The 19165-nt window shown below is 43.9% G+C and overlaps 2 protein-coding genes across 2 annotated transcripts; both read left to right on the plus strand.

Moving 5' to 3' along the window:
• The first annotated feature begins 2283 nt into the window (after positions 1 to 2283).
• On the plus strand, positions 2284 to 2655 carry LOC123083151 (ethylene-responsive transcription factor ERF096-like). The gene has a single exon (XM_044505274.1). It carries the CDS (start codon positions 2284 to 2286, stop codon positions 2653 to 2655), a length of 372 nt encoding a protein of 123 aa, XP_044361209.1.
• A 7248-nt stretch (positions 2656 to 9903) lies between these two features.
• Positions 9904 to 11799, plus strand: LOC123083152 (probable inorganic phosphate transporter 1-12). The gene has a single exon (XM_044505275.1). It carries the CDS (start codon positions 9960 to 9962, stop codon positions 11568 to 11570), a length of 1611 nt encoding a protein of 536 aa, XP_044361210.1. The 5' UTR covers positions 9904 to 9959; the 3' UTR covers positions 11571 to 11799.
• The last annotated feature ends 7366 nt before the right edge of the window (positions 11800 to 19165 follow it).

The following is a 19165-nucleotide window of genomic DNA, read 5'->3' on the forward strand; positions in this document are numbered from 1 at the left end:
GTCACTTGACTGAAACTTGGTTAAGTCTCAGTCGCCTGAGACCTAGCCACATCCTATGAATAATTGGAGGTTTGCTTGGTATACCCTACTTACATAAATTTCAATTTTTGATGAACATCAATGATTGTGATTAAATCTTACACCTTCATAACCTAGATCTATTTTCCGAATAGATAATCTTACATGCATTTTACCATTACGACCAGGGAACTTGTCTGTTCTTCTTTCTGAGAGAATCTGACATTGCTAAAATTGCTACACTTATGGAGAGATTGCTATGAACTGCTTTTACAGGAAGTCGTGGCGCGAATTTCACGATGGGCCCTCGCCTCACCCCTTTTAATTCCAATCAAATATTAAAGTTAAGTCTGTAAGATTAGTTCATAGGTGTAGCAAAACTTCTCATTGTGTTGTTGCCTCTCCGGCTCTTCCCCTCATCATCCAATGATAATTGGGAACTGTTTTTGCTGAATTAGTTTTAGTCAACAAAAATAGTACATAAAATGGTTGCGTTAAGATGGGTAAGCATTTCTCCAAGGGAGGTGTACCGAATGATACTATGGATGTAGAGTGAGTGGATAAACTAAAAAACGTGTGAGATAACTTGTAAACCGTGTGTAGTCTGTGATCCAATGCGTCTGTGGTTGCTAGCTAGCCATACATCGAGCCGTAGTGCCTTTGGTATGCATGGTACTAACGTAACGCTGCTGTGGTAGGTGGTAGCACACAAGCAATATGCCGATAGGCTGGCTACGTGCATGGCCCGAACGAGAGGCCTCGATCGTACGTAACTTTGGGTCTCGGTACAGAGGCATCACACTGGCCAATATTTTCTTTCCTTTTTCCGGCTCCGATCCGGCTCCTTTGATTTCCTTTATCGGGTTCGCATATATTTCCTTTTCCTGGGGTCGAAGCATGGATTCTGTTGGAAGAAGTTGGCACCAGCTTTTTTTTTTGATTGAAGAGACGAAGAAGTTGGCACTAGCTAGCTACTGTAGGAAAGGGAGAGGAATGTGTGAACGTACCAGAGAGCTCGATGAAGGCGGCACGTTCTTGGTGTTGCTCGCGCCCTTGATCTGATCCATGGCCCTCCACTCACGTACACGTACTCTGGCAATGCCGGTCGACAAGTACCGAGGCGCGCGGGTGTACGCACGTATGTATCCCGGCGAGACATGCAACGACACGGCTGGTGGCGCCGATCGAGCGGCAGGCGGCCGTGCCGATAGGCCGGCTATCGCGATTCACCATTCACGGCACAGGGATGGACGTACGTACGGTGCAAGTTGATTCCACTGCACCGGCGGCAGTGCATGCATCTCCGCTGCTCAAATCCCGTCCATCCATGCGTGACATGCATGCAGATGCATGTGGCTAATAGTCCATCATCGGGAAAAAATGACGGCGACGTAGATACACAGACCTACCTGTAAGGTCGACCGATAGACATAGCCGATGGAGCTCAGCTGGCTGGTGGCGCCGCCGGGCGAAAATTCTCCGCCCGTGAGGGGGCTTGCTTTTCTCGGCTTAGTCCCGCCGTCCGGGCCGCGCCCCCACGTGAACCGGGATTCCGATGCCCCCGCTTTCCAGCGCCGGTCGGCCGACGTACGCATCGGCATCCGTGGAGCGTCACGGCCGGCCACGCACAAGGATGGAATGGAGCTCACGCGCGCGGGCGCAGGCGCAGCCGCCGCCCGCCCAATCTCCTTACATCTTTAACTGTCGGGGTCATGTCGATCGATCGATCACCAGTAAATTTAAACTGACGTACTTTTCTCGGTCGATCGGAGAATATGCATTCCCTATCCCACCCCAACTGCTTGATTGCGGCTGATTATTCGTCCATGTCGATCGATCGACCCGCCCGTCGCGGCAGTAGAATGGTCTACGGCCTAGCTTCCCAGAACGGTCAGCAGAGCGCGGTAGTGCACTGCTTGTGTGGTGATGTGATCGTAAGATAGGTAGATAGATAGATACGCCTGCGCGCATGATGCAAACGCCCTAAGCTAGCTCGCTCGCTAGCTGCTGCATGCACCGCCAATTCTGTATAAATAGCCAGCTGCACCTGCATATGCCGGCAGCCACATATACGCAGCTAGCTAGCTACGAGTATCTGCATAGCTAGCTGGCTAGCAAGCTAGATACTGGTGCTATCTAGCTCCTTCTAGATTATAACCTCACCAAGCTATAGCTGCATCTGCCCTGCCTGCATGCGAGCTGGCTAACTGAGCGCTGCTGCCTGCATACAGTACAGACCGACCCTCAGCTAGCTAGCAATAGCACATGGAGGATGACAAGAAGGAGGGCAAGTACCGCGGCGTGCGGAAGCGGCCGTGGGGCAAGTTCGCGGCCGAGATCCGGGACCCGGAGCGCGGCGGCTCCCGCGTCTGGCTCGGCACCTTCGACACCGCCGAGGAGGCCGCGCGCGCCTACGACCGTGCCGCATTCGCGCAGAAGGGCGCCACCGCCATCCTCAACTTCCCCGGCGAGGCTGGCAGGATGAGTGGCGGGTCTTCTTCGTCGTCGGCCGCCGCCCAGGCGGCCGCGAGCAGGCGCGTCCCTGACACGGAGAAGGTGGAGCTGGAGTACCTCGACGACAGGGTCCTGGACGAGCTCCTCGCGGAGGACTACTACAGCAGCAGTAAGAAGAAGTAGCTAGCACGCACACCCAAAGAAGAATAAGCTACTGTACTATAGTACTAAAGCTGCTTGGAGTGATGGAGGAGAATGGTGTTCGATCGTTGGTTTGGTCCGCGCATGGCAAGACTAGTCATGGCTTGCATGGACACACGCTCACCCACGTGTAGACTAAACCACTGACACGTACTACGTCCTTTGTCCGGGCGAGCCCATGCAGCGTGCTTCAATTTGTTACCGCGAAGATGGAACGAAGTAATTAGTGGGTATATTACATATACTTGGCTACCAAAAACTATGATACGCAAATGAAGGTAATATTTTCTCTGTAACCATGTGTGTTTACATAAAATGGTCGTATCCAATCTACCACATTTACCCCTGCCCTCTTTTTCCTATATATTTTGACATGGAAGTTCACCAATTTGTACTGGCAGTATATGTTCTGAGAAGGAACGATAGCAAATTATAACAGTGTACACGTCCCCTCCATTCTGTGATTTACCCACTATGCATCAAGCTTGTTTGATCAATCATCTATCGCTGGTCGATGTTCGGTCGCAGCTAGCAAAAAAGCTGATTCCCCAACAGTGACACGCACGAAAAACACAGGCTAAAAAAGAAGTGAATCTTCGGTTGCCAGACCCGCCTTCAGAATCATCAGTACTTGTCTAACACATCGCGGTCCTGCGTCGTAGCAGCACTCTATCGATCGACCAGGCGCCATCCTGAACCGAACCGCGTACGAGGTTAAGCGCCTCTCAGATTTTTATAGGTTTTCGAGGATTGAAACCTTACGACAATTTTCTTTTCAGTTTAACTAAATGACAGGTGGACTGATTTTCGAATTGAGGTCAGTCGATTTTTGAGAGTTTGCCGGAGTGAGCCCGAGGGAAGGAAGGGGCTCGCCGGAGTACCCTATTATCTATCTTACGGTTTATTTAGGGTGGGGGCGGTGGTGTGGGGCTTCGCCGGAGAAAAACTCGGCGCGCGAGGGGAAGGGGGGGGGGGGGGGGGGGGGGCTAGAGGGATGTCCGGGGCAGTGCGGGGTGGTTCCGGTGAGGGCGGGGCAGCGGCCACGGATGGTGGTGGCCAGCGGTTCGGCTAGTGGAACGCTGGGAGAAGAAGGAAGAAGAAGGGCCGCGGGCTGTTAGATCTCCATCCGACGTCTAGAATGAATCAACTGGCCGGATTTGAAAAACCAATCGACTGACGTGTAACCGCACCCTTTTCTTCGATGGTCGTTTGATCTGTTATATTGAATCATGCTAGCAAATATGCCCGTGTGTTGCAATAGGGAGTAATTTTTTTATCTAAGCCGTTATCATTTCGGCTCAATTTTAATTTTGACTCGTCATATTGATGGCAAGCACCTACACCCACACTCAGTCAGTACCTTTGTGGTGTCGTTTGACACTAAGGAGGCCGCGTCTATAGATTAAGTTTATACTAGAAATCCTACATGTATCACCATCACATGCAACAGATGGAAGACAAATTAAGATTGTATTTATCGGTTGCACTATGAACGTGCATGACTATCACACAAATAGTTCGGATATTTTTGAAATAAACATTCATGTATCTGATATTCATGAATTTGATAAGTGTATGTACATCCTATAAAAATTGTTTGTGTATTCACTATAAAAAAAGTGTACTCCGATGGTAAGTACGCGCGCGGATTTTGTAAAGAAAAAGTATGTACGTAAGGTCTTATCTCATGAAACATGTACAAAAAAAGAATCTGGTGCAAGTACAACATACCCAAGGATTATAATCTTTCCCAATTATTAACGTTCAATTGTACATATTGTAATACTGATCTGCGTCGATATGAAATAAAGGCGGATCATGCGCCATTGATTAACATTGTATCCTAAATATAATTTTAAAAATATTTAAAATATAAGATAACATCATATTCAAATTCTACATATTTTTTAATCAAATTTCATATATAACATGTTAAAATCGGAGTTAAGGTTTAAAAGATATGGTTATTTGAAAATATTTATTTATTTTTAATAGACTGCGCTATGATTACCGTAGATATCAGGGGCATTTATATTAAACTGCAAAAAACGACTCACTATGCCTTAATTCTGGACTGCGGGTTAATTAATGTAAAATCCAGAGGTTTTTGTGTAAACAGCAAAAAACGGTTCGTTCTGACTTAACGATGAACTGCGGGTTAATTATTCAAAAAGACATGACAGACGACCAGAAGCAATCGATGCTTTATTATATATATATATATATATATATATATATATAGGGACAGATATAAGTCTTCCTTACATATTCCTTCGTACAATATATTTCATATTCATGAGAAATTTTGCATTCACTAAATACTCTTGGAATGAATCGTTTTTCTTCCTTCTTTGATACAATTAAACAAATCAATTCCTATAGAATTTGGATAGATATGGCCAAGGAAAAAAGATACACACCATATTGTAATCATGTGTTTTTTCTCTTATGTGTTTCCAAAATTTAGTCATGGTTAGATGGTCTACGAACATGAATTTAAATTTTTTTTACCTTTTTATGGGAGTATTCTTTTGTTACCTTCGGTTTTCTTTGTAGTGTCATGATTTCTGATGCATAAATACTAGAAAGTTTTCTCAGCAATAAATAAATAAATAATAAATAGACCTTCACGTTCATGTTAGGTAGAGGTTTCGCCTGGGCAGAGCTCCTAGTTGACTATAGTTAGTGTCACGTAGCTAGTTTTTGGCAAGTTACACTTGAGCAGTTTTCCTTTATTTTCTCTCTTCGTTTTTTTTTTTGACAAAAAACTATAAGGGAACCCCATACAGTATAGTTGGTGTAACAAACCTAAATTGCAAGTATCATGTCTTAACCTGGGTGGGTGGGAAGGCATCAACCCCTTCCCACCACTAGGCTATGCCTTAGTCTGCTCTCTCTCCGGTTATTGTGTCGGGTTTTTTTCACAAAATAGGCTATAGGTCTTTTATAGAGCTACATAATTTAAATGCTATTTAGAAAAATAGAAAAGTATATTAGAAAAAGAGAATATGTTTAAACAAAGTTCAGTACATTATAAAAAAATTCATATGAAAAAAGATCACTAAGTATTAAAAAAAGTTCACCATATATGAAAAAAATTCAGCCTGTAGTAAGAAAGATTCAGCATACACAAAAAACAAGTTCAATGATATTAAATAATTGTTCAATGCGTATTTAAAAAATGTTCACCATATATTAGAAAACATTTTATAGTACAAAAATTAGGGAAAAATATAATGTGGAGAATAAACTAAAAAAACCATGAGCAAAACAACATCCTAGAGAAAAACACAAAAACTAAAATTGAAAATAAAAGGTAAATACTAAATAAAAAACAACCAAAAATATAAACTATAAAAACTCTAATACAAAAACCATAAAAAAACTTGAACTGAATTTTTTTGAAGTGCACGGCGATGAACTGAGTCGTCCCACCGTGATTCCCTGTGAGGTAGGGCACCCTAGGGTTTGTCCGCCTCGTTTAGCAACTATTCATTCACAATTTTGGGAACATTCCAGCTTCGGTTTTTCTGCTTTCAAGAAACTTATAAAGAAGGTTCCGGTCTAGTTCAAGTCTGGTTTATTGTTTTTCGTTTTCTTGTTCATTATTTTTATTTTTTTTCTCCGGGTATTTTTTTAGTTTTATTTTCCCGTTTCCAAAATTTATTCGATATTCCAAAAATAATCCAATTTTATAAATTCAAAAAATGGCGTTTAAAAAATTTGTTTGGAATGTGAAAATGCACTTATTTTCAAAAAATGTTTTCAAATTCAAAATATGTTCACATTCTTAAAAAATTCCGGAAATTCAAAAATATTTGAAATTTTGAAAAAGAAATTGTTCCCATATTTAGAAAAGTGTTCCATGTTTGAACGAAAGCATTCACAATTTTGAAAAATATGTTTGAACTTTTGAAGGTTTTTTGTATTTCTGAAAAAAATCACTTTTTCAGAAATTAAAAAATATTTAGAAATTTCAATGATTGTTTTGAAATTTAAATTTTGTTAAGTTAACAAAAAATTGTCGTGTTTTATTGTAATAACAGGCTAAAAGTAGTTATAAAATCAATCGCTCCATGAGACCTGTTAACTACAGTAGCTCCCTACTACAGAAAATCCCAGACGGCCCGATCCACTCGGTGAGGCCCATGTGCGAAAGCTTGACTATGTGATATAGTACCTCTCTCTCAAAAAAAAAAAAACTATGTGATATAGCGAGCAGCAAATGGGATCTCCCATAAATTGGATATTTCCTACTTCCCTATCGGCCTATTGGCGTTATAGCATGTGCTTGCCTATGGACACGTGCATATGGGCCGCAGCCCAACACTGTTCTTTTGTGTATTTAATTTATTATTATTATCATTATTATTTTATGGAGGGTTTTATTTTTTGTTTATATTTATTTCTCATTTTCCAATTTTATTCTTATGTATTCCCTTTTTAATATATATTTTTCTATTTCTCATTTTATCTTATTTTATGTGGTTCTTTTTCTTTTCTTTTTGGCATTCTATTTTTCTCTATCTTTTTGGATAAATTATAAAAAACACCTTTTTATAGATAAAAGAAAACTTCTCCATTGTGCTATCTAAAGATAACCTCGCTCGACGTAACTGACGAAGAAGCAATACGCTAGTGTAGCTTTTGAACGCATGATGAGACAAGCAAACTACTCTTCTTTCATTGCAAGTTTGCATGTTCTACCCGGTTGTCATCCAAATAGTGACTAATTTCTACCCACCGAAAAGTGTTGCCAATAAGTATGGTCGTTGGCTTGACGGTGTACCAAATAAGTTTAGTACGTCAATAGGGGTGGAGCGCTTGTCTTATTATGATCGCTTTTAGCTACGAAGAAGTGATTCTGTTTTAATGGCAAAATTTCTTCTCTGATGCAAGTTATTTACCGTTTATGCAGTGATTTTGTATGTGGTTAACCCTGCATTGAACAAGGTACCAACCGATGTTTAAGGTGGTGTTTATGCGATTAAAAGGGTGGCCAAGACCATTCTTACCAACATGGATGGCAGTATAATCTTAGGATTGGTCCACCTACTCCTTCAACATAGACAAAAGTTTTGATCTCATATGGCTTTATTGTTGTCAATATGTTACTTTTTTTATCTTTTTACGTCTATTGGCGTTTTGTGGTTATGTGCCTCTTTGATATGAAGAGGCCGAGTGCTGCTCATTATACTTTGTGTTTGCTTGCTGCTACATTTGAAGTTAATAAAGTCTTAAAAAACACTTCTGATTGAACATGTGAATGCATTTTCTCTTTAAAAAGGGAACATTTTGTTTTAAAAATACACTAAAAGTACTTTCATATGCGTGGATATTTTTCCTTGCGACAACACCATGTTTTCTTTTTCATGCACAAAACATTACTAGCAATTTTGTTTCATAGAGCCCCTAGATGTTCCCATCCTAAAAAACTTGAGAAGTTGTGAACAGTATAAGTGCATTGTCAAGTAGAGACAAGGAAGAAGGAAAATGCAGTATCCTTATGTTATGAAAAGTTCATCTGACAATGGGTGAAGTAATCGATCATCGAAGAGTTATTTGGGGAAGATTGCTCTAAGGACATGGAAGAAGTCTTGACCTTCATTGAGAAGGAGGATGTTTTGCCTCCCATTGAAGAAAATAAAATCTGTAAAGCAAACAAACCCATTCTTGGGGAAGGTGAGATGAACTAACTATTCCTTCCGTCATGGAACATAGAGCCAGAGTAAATAAAATTGCTAATATTGATCTTACTTTCCTAGTTATGTATGTCATGTACGCGATACAAAGTTCCTGATAGAGACCTTCTTTGAGTTGAACCATAGGGTTTTCTGAGAAAAACTAAGGTACATTATCCCAAAAATGTTCTAGAATATTGTTTATAGACTAGATAGGTGTCCGCGACATAAAATAGAGATCAGACTTTTGTGTCTCCCTAGTGGCTAGGAAGCATTAGCTTTACCAGCTGGAATGCAAGATCTTCGCCATAGTGCCAAGGAAAGACTCTAGCTCCACAAAAAACCAAACCAACAAAAGCACCAAGACACTCCAAAAAAAAACTCAGCGTATTCAACAGATCTCTCTTGCAACAACATAAACCTTAACTCCGCAACAACAGTTGCCCCAAACTGTCATAGGAAACGTACCTCTTGCTATAGTAGAGAAAATACCAGACAACATTTATGTTCAACGACACCACGTCCACCCTCAATACGTTGTCTTTAGGACCAAAAATCAGCTTGAAATGAGTATTAAAACACATGTATGAACACTCTAGGATTCCCCGCCTCACATCGCCAAAATGACGGCTAGGAGTGAGGAGACGAGTAGAAATTCCGACGACGGTTGTATTCTTTTTTTTAGAGAGAGCACCCGAACTTTTATTAAGTAATGATTGAGTTTACATAGCCCGAGGGTTCGACAAAGCCAAACGTGGCGACCTAATGAATTTCTTGTTGTACAATGGGCATCTTCATTAACTTACATTCCCTTATGTTTGAAAATCACTTCCTCGCAACCACTCATTTTAGAGACAGCCTCCCAAATGATCATGGCATGTGCTCCAAGGTTTCCTTCAATTGATATTTCGGATGAACGGCTGAGCAGTCTGAAGCGATCACCATGGAATTTAGATCTATATCGCGAGCAAGGCAAAGGGCCTCCCCGCATGCTATTGTTTCCACACATGACAAATTAGTTATGCCCTCCATCACCGGGGTTGATGCGCCTAAGAAATTGTCTTCAGCAGATTGTAATATAATCTTCACCGCACTTCTGAAATTCGCAGCCGATACCGGTGCATCAACATCACCCCTTCAGCTGTCCTCGGGGAGGGGGGATCCGCTTTCTTAGAGGTCTCAAGATTCTCTCTGGCCGAACATGCTCTGGTAAACATCTTCACGGACAACATCCGATATGTAGTGTCACAACTACTTTCATATACTCCTACCAACCCTAAATAAAATGAGTCTTCATATCCTAGGAAAACATTAGCTACCTTTTTAATGGGCTGCCAGATGATGAGGCCCATGTGAGCGATGCCTACCTATTGCTCGCGGTAGGCAGCACATACGTTGTCTCAAAAAAAAAGAAGTATCCGTGCAAGCAACAGACTCTGGCTACCTAGCTGCCAGTCGTCCAACTCCATGCCGAATCGGTTTTGTACGCCACGCACCCAAACCTATAAACGTGCCGCTCGATCGCCAGGGCGCAGCAGCGACAGATCGAAGCAGCAACACGAACTTTGGCACGAGACCTGCGACACGGCGACACCCCGCGGCGCGATGGCGAGCCGGCAGCTGCAGGTGCTGAGCGCGCTGGACGGCGCCAAGACGCAGTGGTACCACTTCAGGGCGATCGTCGTCGCCGGCATGGGCTTCTTCACCGACGCCTACGACCTCTTCTGCATCTCGCTCGTCACCAAGCTCCTCGGCCGCATCTACTACGCCGACCCCTCCAGCCCCACCCCTGGCTCGCTGCCGCCCAACGTGGCCGCGGCCGTCAACGGCGTCGCGCTCTGCGGCACCCTCGTCGGCCAGCTCTTCTTCGGCTGGCTCGGCGACAGGCTCGGCCGGAAGAGCGTCTACGGCATGACGCTCATGCTCATGGTCGTCTGCTCCGTCGCCTCCGGGCTCTCGTTCGGACACTCCCCGGCCAGCGTCATGGCCACGCTCTGCTTCTTCCGCTTCTGGCTCGGCTTCGGCATCGGCGGCGACTACCCTCTGTCCGCCACCATCATGTCCGAGTACGCCAACAAGAAGACAAGAGGGGCGTTCATCGCCGCCGTCTTCGCCATGCAGGGCTTCGGCATCCTCGCCGGCGGCGTCGTCACGCTCGTCCTCTCCACGGTTTTCCGTAACGCTTTCCCGGCCCCGGCGTACCAGGTCGACGCCGCCGCGTCCACCGTGCCGCAGGCGGACTACGTGTGGCGCATCATCCTCATGCTCGGCGCGCTGCCTGCGGCGCTCACGTACTACTGGCGAACGAAGATGCCGGAGACGGCGCGGTACACGGCGCTGGTCGCAAAGGACGCGAAGCAGGCCTCGCTGGACATGTCCAAGGTGCTTCAATCGGAGATCGAGGCGGAGCCGGAGAAGCTGGACGAGATCATGGCCAGAGGCGAGGACTACGGCCTCTTCACGTCGCGGTTCGCCAAGCGCCACGGCCTGCACCTCCTCGGCACGGCGACGGCGTGGTTCCTGGTCGACGTCGCGTACTACAGCCAGAACCTGTTCCAGAAGGACATCTTCGGCAGCATCGGGTGGATCCCCAAGGCGCGCACCATGGACGCGCTCGAGGAGGTGTTCCGCATCTCCCGCGCGCAGACGCTCATCGCGCTCTGCGGCACCGTGCCGGGCTACTGGTTCACCGTGTTCCTCATCGACGTCGTCGGAAGGTTCTGGATCCAGCTCGTGGGGTTCGCCATGATGACCGTTTTCATGCTCGGCCTCGCGCTGCCGTACCACCACTGGACGACGCCGGGCAACCACGTGGGCTTCGTCGTCATGTACGGGCTCACCTTCTTCTTCGCCAACTTCGGGCCGAACGCAACCACGTTCATCGTGCCGGCCGAGATCTTCCCGGCGCGGCTCCGGTCGACCTGCCACGGCATCTCCGCTGCGGCGGGGAAGGCCGGTGCCATCATCGGGGCGTTCGGGTTCCTCTACGCGGCGCAGTCGCAGGACCCGGCGCACGTGGACGCCGGGTACAAGCCTGGGATCGGCGTGCAGAAGGCGTTGTATGTGCTCGCTGCGTGCAACCTCCTGGGGTTCTTGGTGACGTTCCTCGTGCCGGAGTCGAAGGGGAAGTCGCTCGAGGAGATGTCCGGCGAGGCCGACGCCGAGGAAGGCAACGGCGCCAATATCGTCCGCCCGTCGGGAGAGCAGCTGGTTTGAATCGTTTTGATCCTCGAGAAGGCAACACACGCATACGTGCATGTTCTGTAAGTGAAGTAGCAAGCATGCAGCTAGCCAGCTAGCCGCTAGGCCTTTAGCCCCACACTATTATACTTAGCAACGTGTATAACTTGGCCTTTATTCCCGCAAGGAAAATAGCACTTGTGTTTTAGTACAAAATTCATGATAACATCTCTAATGGAAGAATGGCTTATGGGAGTACTTTAAATACTTATATTATTGTCAAACTATTTTTCTAATATGTGACAATTAGAAGACAAGAACACAAATTACACAAAATGTGCACTCTTCCATACTGTGCATAAACAAGCATAAAGTAGTGCAACTTTAGTATTATGAAAATGAATATTCCCCTCAAAAAATAAAAATGAATTTCATTCTAAGTCCCTAACACAACTTATGTAATCACATGATCACAACAAATGGTTGGCGCTTACATAGAGAAAATTCAACGGTCAACTAAGCAACAACTTTTTTTTTTGAAACATTAGCACAAACGAGAAAATTAGACGATTTTTATGCAAATTTCTTTCTTTTAACAGTAAGTAGAGACATTTTTCAATAAAACAATAAATAATAATATTAAAAATATAAGTTTCAGTCTAAAAAAGATAGAATCATGAAAGTGGTGTTACGAGAAAATAAAATAAAAACAACAACCAAATTTATTCTAATGATAAACGAATTAAGGGCATTGGTATTACCCTAAAAGAAGAAATAAAAAGATGAAAAAATTAAATAAATAGCCAAAAACTTGCACGCGAAATGAGTTGCGTTGATCCACAATATGCAAGAACTTGTATATATAATTGATTTTTCTGCTCAGTCAAATCGCTCTTCGTTGCCGGATCGAGATCCAAATGCTCAACTGGCTCCTTCTTCCTCCAACATTCTTGTTCCCATGTTTATTCGTCATTTACCTTCTACATACTTTTTTGGACGCCTCTAGCAGGCGGCTGGGCGCCCGCTAGCGCGCCTGGGCGGTCTGTTCTTTTTTTCAAATAATGCACGTGATGCTCCCTGTGGTTAAAAAGACACTGTTTGTTAATTAATCACCCCTATGTAGTCTCTTCTCACGTGATGGATGTCCGCATGCCACTGCTCCTCATATTCGTCTCTTGTGCATTAATTTTTTATTTTCAAAATTATAAAAACATATTTTTTAAACTGCATGTCGAAATTCAGATCCGTTTTCACTATTGAAACCATCGCAACGTGCTCTTCAAAAGTAGATACCGCGTGGGGATGTTTCGACGAACTAGCCTTCCTGCCAACTAAACATCAATGTGTGTGCAACTAGATTACATTGTCACGCCAACTGAAAATATGTGTGTGTCAATAATCCTGCCAACTAAATATCAACGTGTGTGCAACTAGACTATATTGCCGCACCAATTGAGCATATATGTGTATAACTAGTCCTGCCAACTATGTGTGTGCAACTAGACTATATTACGGCATCAATTGCGTATATGTATGTGCAACTAGACTACATTACAAGCCAACTGAGCATATATGTGTGCAACTAGTCTTCCTGCCAACTAAATATCAATGTGTGTGCAACTAGACTACATTACCAACTAATTAAACATCAATGTGCGTGTAACTAGACAACATTAAAAGCCAACGGAGCATACGTCTGTGCAACTAGTCTTCGTGCCAACTAAACATCAATGTGTGTAACTCTGTGGTCGTGCATGTGCGACTATACCGACGAGAGTGTGCAACTCTGCGGCCGGACGTGAGCACCTCCTACAGCAATTCATGTGGGACAATGCTGATGAGATTGTGCAGAGTGTGCCAACAGTAGAAACTACACGTCCACAAGTAGGGAGAAGAGTTACACATTGACTACTAGGTAGTTAGCCGGGCAGGCGACTAGTTACACATCACAAAAAGTTGGTTGTTAACGTTGCTAGGGTGCAAACCTCATAGAAATTTGGATCATGGAGCTTCAAAATTTGTTTTAAAAAAAGTTGCACCATGTAGTACTAAAGCTGCACCACGTAGTAATAGAGTTGCATCATATAGCACCAAAGTTGGCATCGAAAAAAAATCGTCGAAACATACCCGTGCAAGATCTAGTTTTAAAGATCTCGTCGCGAGGATTCCAAAAGTGAAAAATGATCTGAATTATGACTCGCAGTTTGAAAATTATGACCTTTTGAATTTTTCTCATGCTATAGTAAATCCATTGCCCACCTACCTTGCATGTTATCCTGACACACAACGCAGACCCTACTAAACGACAAAGACCCTACTAAATGACAAGCATTTTGAACCGCACGATGGAGAAATATTCCGACCAAATGACACTTGGCAACCCATACCGGCCGGCCGCTCGCGATGATTAAAAGGCGCGCGCGCACTAACAAGAATTTAGGTACTTTTTTTTAGAGAAAAAGGGCCTAGCCCCGGCTCCATTGCATTAACAATGAAACCCAGCAGAACACGGTCATGTATCAATATAAGTATTACAAAGCTTAAAAGCTTAGGAAACTAAAGAGCAACAGGCATGCCGGAGGAAACTCCCCTCGATGATAGAAAGGCTAAAATTGAAAGAAGCTAAGATAAAACAGGACGAAGCTCCAGCCCTTAGTCGCCTCTCCACGCTTTTTCATGCATTGGAGATCGCCACCGCGCCAGGTATATCAAAGCATGATCAGATCGCTCCCAGAGAGTTCTCCCCCATATCTTCCCCCAATCAACCTGGATATGGCCACAGGAGGGGTGGGGGATTTCTTGCCATCTGCTCTAGCTTCCGCACGATCTCTTTTAGCTCCGGCTTGGCAGCACCTGGCCAGACCACCTCCCATAAGGATAGGTTTTTTGTAGTCTTCCTCACGATCACCCGCATACCCATCCAAGTCAATCGATTAAAACATATGTCAATCCTACTTTTTCAGAGAGCCCACAGGGCCGCAGCTTGTACAAAGGCAGCTGCAGTGTTAGGTTTGCTGACCCAGCATTCCAGCATTTTGTGGATATTATCACAAATATCAATACTGGCCGCTTCCCTAACTACTCTCTAAAGTTCAGCAGCAACAACACAAGAAAAGAATAAATGGCAAGAGGACTCATGTTCAGAACAAAAAAGGCAAGTTATATCTGGAACATGTTGTATCTTGCAAAGGTTGTCTCTGGTTAAGAGTTTTTTTGCAATCAACTAGAGAAAAATTTGAATTCTAGGGGGTATTTTTATTTTCCACACCACAGGATTATTCCCAGGGAGGATCCCCCTAAAATTAACAACATTGTAAAAGGATTTTACTGTGTACAGTCCCTTCGTCTCGTATTTCCATACAAGGGTATCAGGTCTGTCAATCAAACTAGAGTTTTAATCTCCTCAAAAAGGTTATTCCAGTCAATCATCATGCTGGAGGAGAAACATCTCCTGAAATTAATCTTGAGGTTGACCCCATCCCAAACCTCATCAATGGTAGCATGCTGGTCCACGGCAATGGAGTAAAGCCCCCAGTACTGAGTAGCAAGATTAGTCTCACCACACCAGCAATCTTCCCAAAATCTAATACTCTTGCCATTACCCACCTTCTAGGCATACCCAAATTTAGTGGCCTTAATAGCCCAGAGTATTCCTTTCCAGAAGGGTGAGGCTCCCACACTAGAGTAGGCAAAAATATTAGGATTGTGAATATTATATTTATGGTCAACTATATTCTTCCAGATCTTACCCTCATCTAAGATATATCTTTTGCCCCAGGAAGCAAGAAGGCAAAGATTAAAATCTGCCAAATTAGTTATACCCAGACCACCAAAATTCTTTTTAGTAGCTAGGGACCCCCAATTAGCAAGGTGGTATTTGAAATGCCCCTGATAATCATCCCAGAAACAGTGATCCAGTTGAGAATTAATCAAGGCTATAGCCCATTTGGGGAATTTAATTATCCCCATCAAATATGAAGGGATACTAGCCAGGCAGGATTGTACTAATAGTAATCTCTTGCCAAAGGACAGGAGCCTCCCTCTCCAGCCCGCCCCTCTTTTAATAATTTTGTCAACCACAGGCTGGAGATCCTCTTTCCTAAGTTTATTGTAGTGAAGAGGAGCTCCAAGGTATCTAATGGGAAAACTTCCCAGCTTACAACCCATGACTTGGGCAAAAATATTAGCCCTATCAGAATTAATATTAATGGGGACCAAATCACATTTATGGAAGTTGATCCTCAAGCCAGAGATCTGTTCAAAACAAGATAATAGCCACTTTAGGTTTTTAGCCTGGTCTAAACTATTACCTAGAAAAAGGAGAGTATCATCTGCATATTGCATATTGCAGGCTGATTACTCCAGCAGGATTAGAGGGAGGAAACCCCCCCCCCTCAATAAACTTGTTAGAAGATGCCTTGTCTAGTATTCTAGTGAAGACATCTGCTACAAGATTAAACAATAGGGGTGAAGCAGGGTCCCCCTGCCTTACTCCCTTACCAGTCAAGAAAAAGTCACTTTTCATGTCATTTAACCTGACACCAACATATCCATTATATAACAAAGACTTAATTTTATTGATCCAGTCAGGGCTAAAGCCCCTTGTGGACATCATATCTACTAGCAACTCTCTATTTACCATGTCATAAGCTTTCTCATAGTCAAGTTTGAAAACAAAACCAGACATTTTCCTAGCATGAACAACATGAATTATTTCATGCGCAACTACAATGCTTTCCACAATAAACCTGCCTTTTATAAAAGCAGTTTGATTAGGGGAAATCAATTCATTATAGATTGTGCCAAACTTATTGGTGACACACTTGGAAAAAAATTTGAAGCTTCAATTAGTCATAGCCAAGGGCCTAAACTTTTCAAGTTTGATAGCATTCACCTCCTTAGGAACTAGGGTAAGTAGAGAGAAGTTGAGTCTAAATAAATCTAGCTCACCTTTCTCCCAGTCTCTAAACAGAGAAAACAGATCATTCTTAATAACATCCCAAAATTTCTGGTCAAACAAAAAAGGGAACCCATCAGGTCCAGGAGCCCCCTCAGCATAAGAGCCAAAGACTGCTTCCTTAATTTCTTGCTCAGTAAAAGGGGTGTTAAGAACATCATTTTGAGCACTAGTAACTTTACTATCATCACCCCAAAAGTCATCTTCTTAGGTGATATCAATTTTATCTTGGTATCTAAATAACTTCTTATAAAATTTAAGAGCAACATCTAGAATACCTTTAGGATCATTCACATGACCATTTTCTCCTTCCAGCATCAATACTTGTTTCTTTCTCCTTTTCTGGTTAGCAATGGCCTTGAAGTATCCAGTATTATGTTCTCCCTCCAGGATGTCCCTCTCTCTGGACCTCTGCCTGGCTTTGATCTCCTCCCTGGTCCATATATCATTCAGCTCACCTGAAATAGATTTAACTTTATTCCTGGAGTTAGGGGAGAGAGGTTAGGATTCTGCAATAATATCAAGGCAGTTATATTCAGCAATTAGAGATTGCTTCTGTCTATTTTGGGTAGCCTCATAATTGATGTACCACCCTTTAATAGCATTTCTAGTAATCCTAATTTTGAACTGCCAAATATCAATGGCTTTAACTAAGTGACACCACTTCCCTGAAACCTTCCACCTCAAGACACCATTTCTCAAACCTGAACATTTTGTTTTTAGGGATCTTAATTAATGGCGCGGGTATCAACCACCAGGGGAGTGTGATCACTAGCCACTCTAGGCAGAGCTTTCACCTGAATGTTAGGATGTAAGCTCTCCCACTCCACGGTAATGAAGACTCTATCTAAAGTGGTCACAACTATAGAATCCTGGTTGTTACCCCAAGTAAATTTCCTCCTTGAGTTTTTGAGCTCAATAAGGCCAAATTTATTAATCCAGTCATTAAAGAGATCTGCCCAATGCTGGTTTATCTCACCAGTATTTTTGTCACATCCCTCTCTGACTAGATTAAAATCCCCACCTATCATAGTAGGGCCATCCCACATATCAAAAACACTATGCGGCTCTTGAATAAAGTCTAGTTTAAAAGCATCATAAGCAGAACCATACACATAAATTAGTCTTCATATGCTGTTGTCTATTTTATTTCTTAGCATGAGAGCAACACTAAAGATGTGAATGTCACAGCTAATAATTTCAAACACATCATCTTTCACACCCATCAACACCCCTCCAGCAGTATTCACAGCTGGAAGCCAGTTCCACACAAATTCAAGGCCAACATCTATGACCTCTAGTTGGGAACTAGTAAAATTTTCTTTTATTGATTCAGAAAGACAAATAAAATCAGGGTGATGTGCTCTAATGAGCTCATGCACCCTAGTGCTTTTGGAGGATCCATTTAGTCCTATGACATTCCAAAAGATACCTATTTTTTCGAAATGGAGGCAAAAATTACCTCATCTATTAATTAAGCAGAAGAGAATTGCCCAATTAATTACGGAAAACTGGATGAAAACTGGAACAACAAGGGCCAAGCCCATCCAAAGACTAACACACAGGGCAAAGCCCACCCACGACCAACTCCAGTGACAACCACGTCGCCCACATGATACAATGTCCATGCCTTCGAAGCTGCAAATCTCCCGAGGCCGCCGCCTCGACATCCACTGCTCCGTTACACCCTGCGCACTCAACCGACACCGCTTTCCGGGGCCGCCGCCCCGACATGCCACCGCTCACCCTCGAGCAGCAACGCCGCACGAAACAGCAGCCCGCAGCCCACACTGCTCAAGGCAACCGCACGCAGACCACGAACGCCACACCACATCTGGGGCCGCCACCCCGACATGCCACCGCTCACCCTCGAGCAGCAACGCCACACGATACAGCAGTCCGCAGCCCGCACTGCTCAGGACAACCGCACACAGACCACGAACGCCGCACCACATCCGGGGCCGCCGCCCCGACATGCCATCCAACCGTCCCCGCTGGGACGCGCCAACTGAGCGGACAACCTTGCCTCCCACGCAGCTCAAGGTCCTCACCCAAGCCATGCCGACAAACAGCCCTACCTCCTGGAGCCACCGCCGCACTGCTGCCCGAGGCTGCCGCCTCGGCTTTCAACTAAAGATCCCGGAGCCGCCGCCCCGGCATACACCGCCCATGGAAACAGAAGAGCCCGCACAACATCCAAAGGCCGACCCTCCAAAGCGACGCCTCCAAGAAGGTTACGACGTAAAACGTCGCCGCCGCCCACTCCAGAAAACTGAAGTTTAGGTTCTCACCCGGAGATCCCAAGCACATGAAAGGAGATGAAAAACTTTACGACGCCGCCTCCAAGAAGGTCACGACACCCGCAGGCTCATTGTTAGGAGATGAGGGACTTGGGCGAAAGATACCTATCATGATTAAATTTTTAGTCTCCTCTTAATTTTACTCTTCCTATGGGAAGACAACCTTCTACATACTAAAACAAATTTTTTTTTCTAAAAAGAATGAATTAGTAGCATTGTTGTTAAAGTAGAAAGAAAATGATAAATAAACTTAAAATAAATGATGACTAATTCACACAATTTGCAATTTTTTATAATATGAAAGAATAAGCATATAATAGTGCACCATATCACAAAATAAACTTTTCTAAGTAAAAATAAATTAGTAGCATTGG

This window comes from Triticum aestivum, chromosome 4A, assembly GCF_018294505.1.
Source record: "Triticum aestivum cultivar Chinese Spring chromosome 4A, IWGSC CS RefSeq v2.1, whole genome shotgun sequence".
Taxonomy (NCBI): Eukaryota; Viridiplantae; Streptophyta; class Magnoliopsida; order Poales; family Poaceae; genus Triticum; species Triticum aestivum.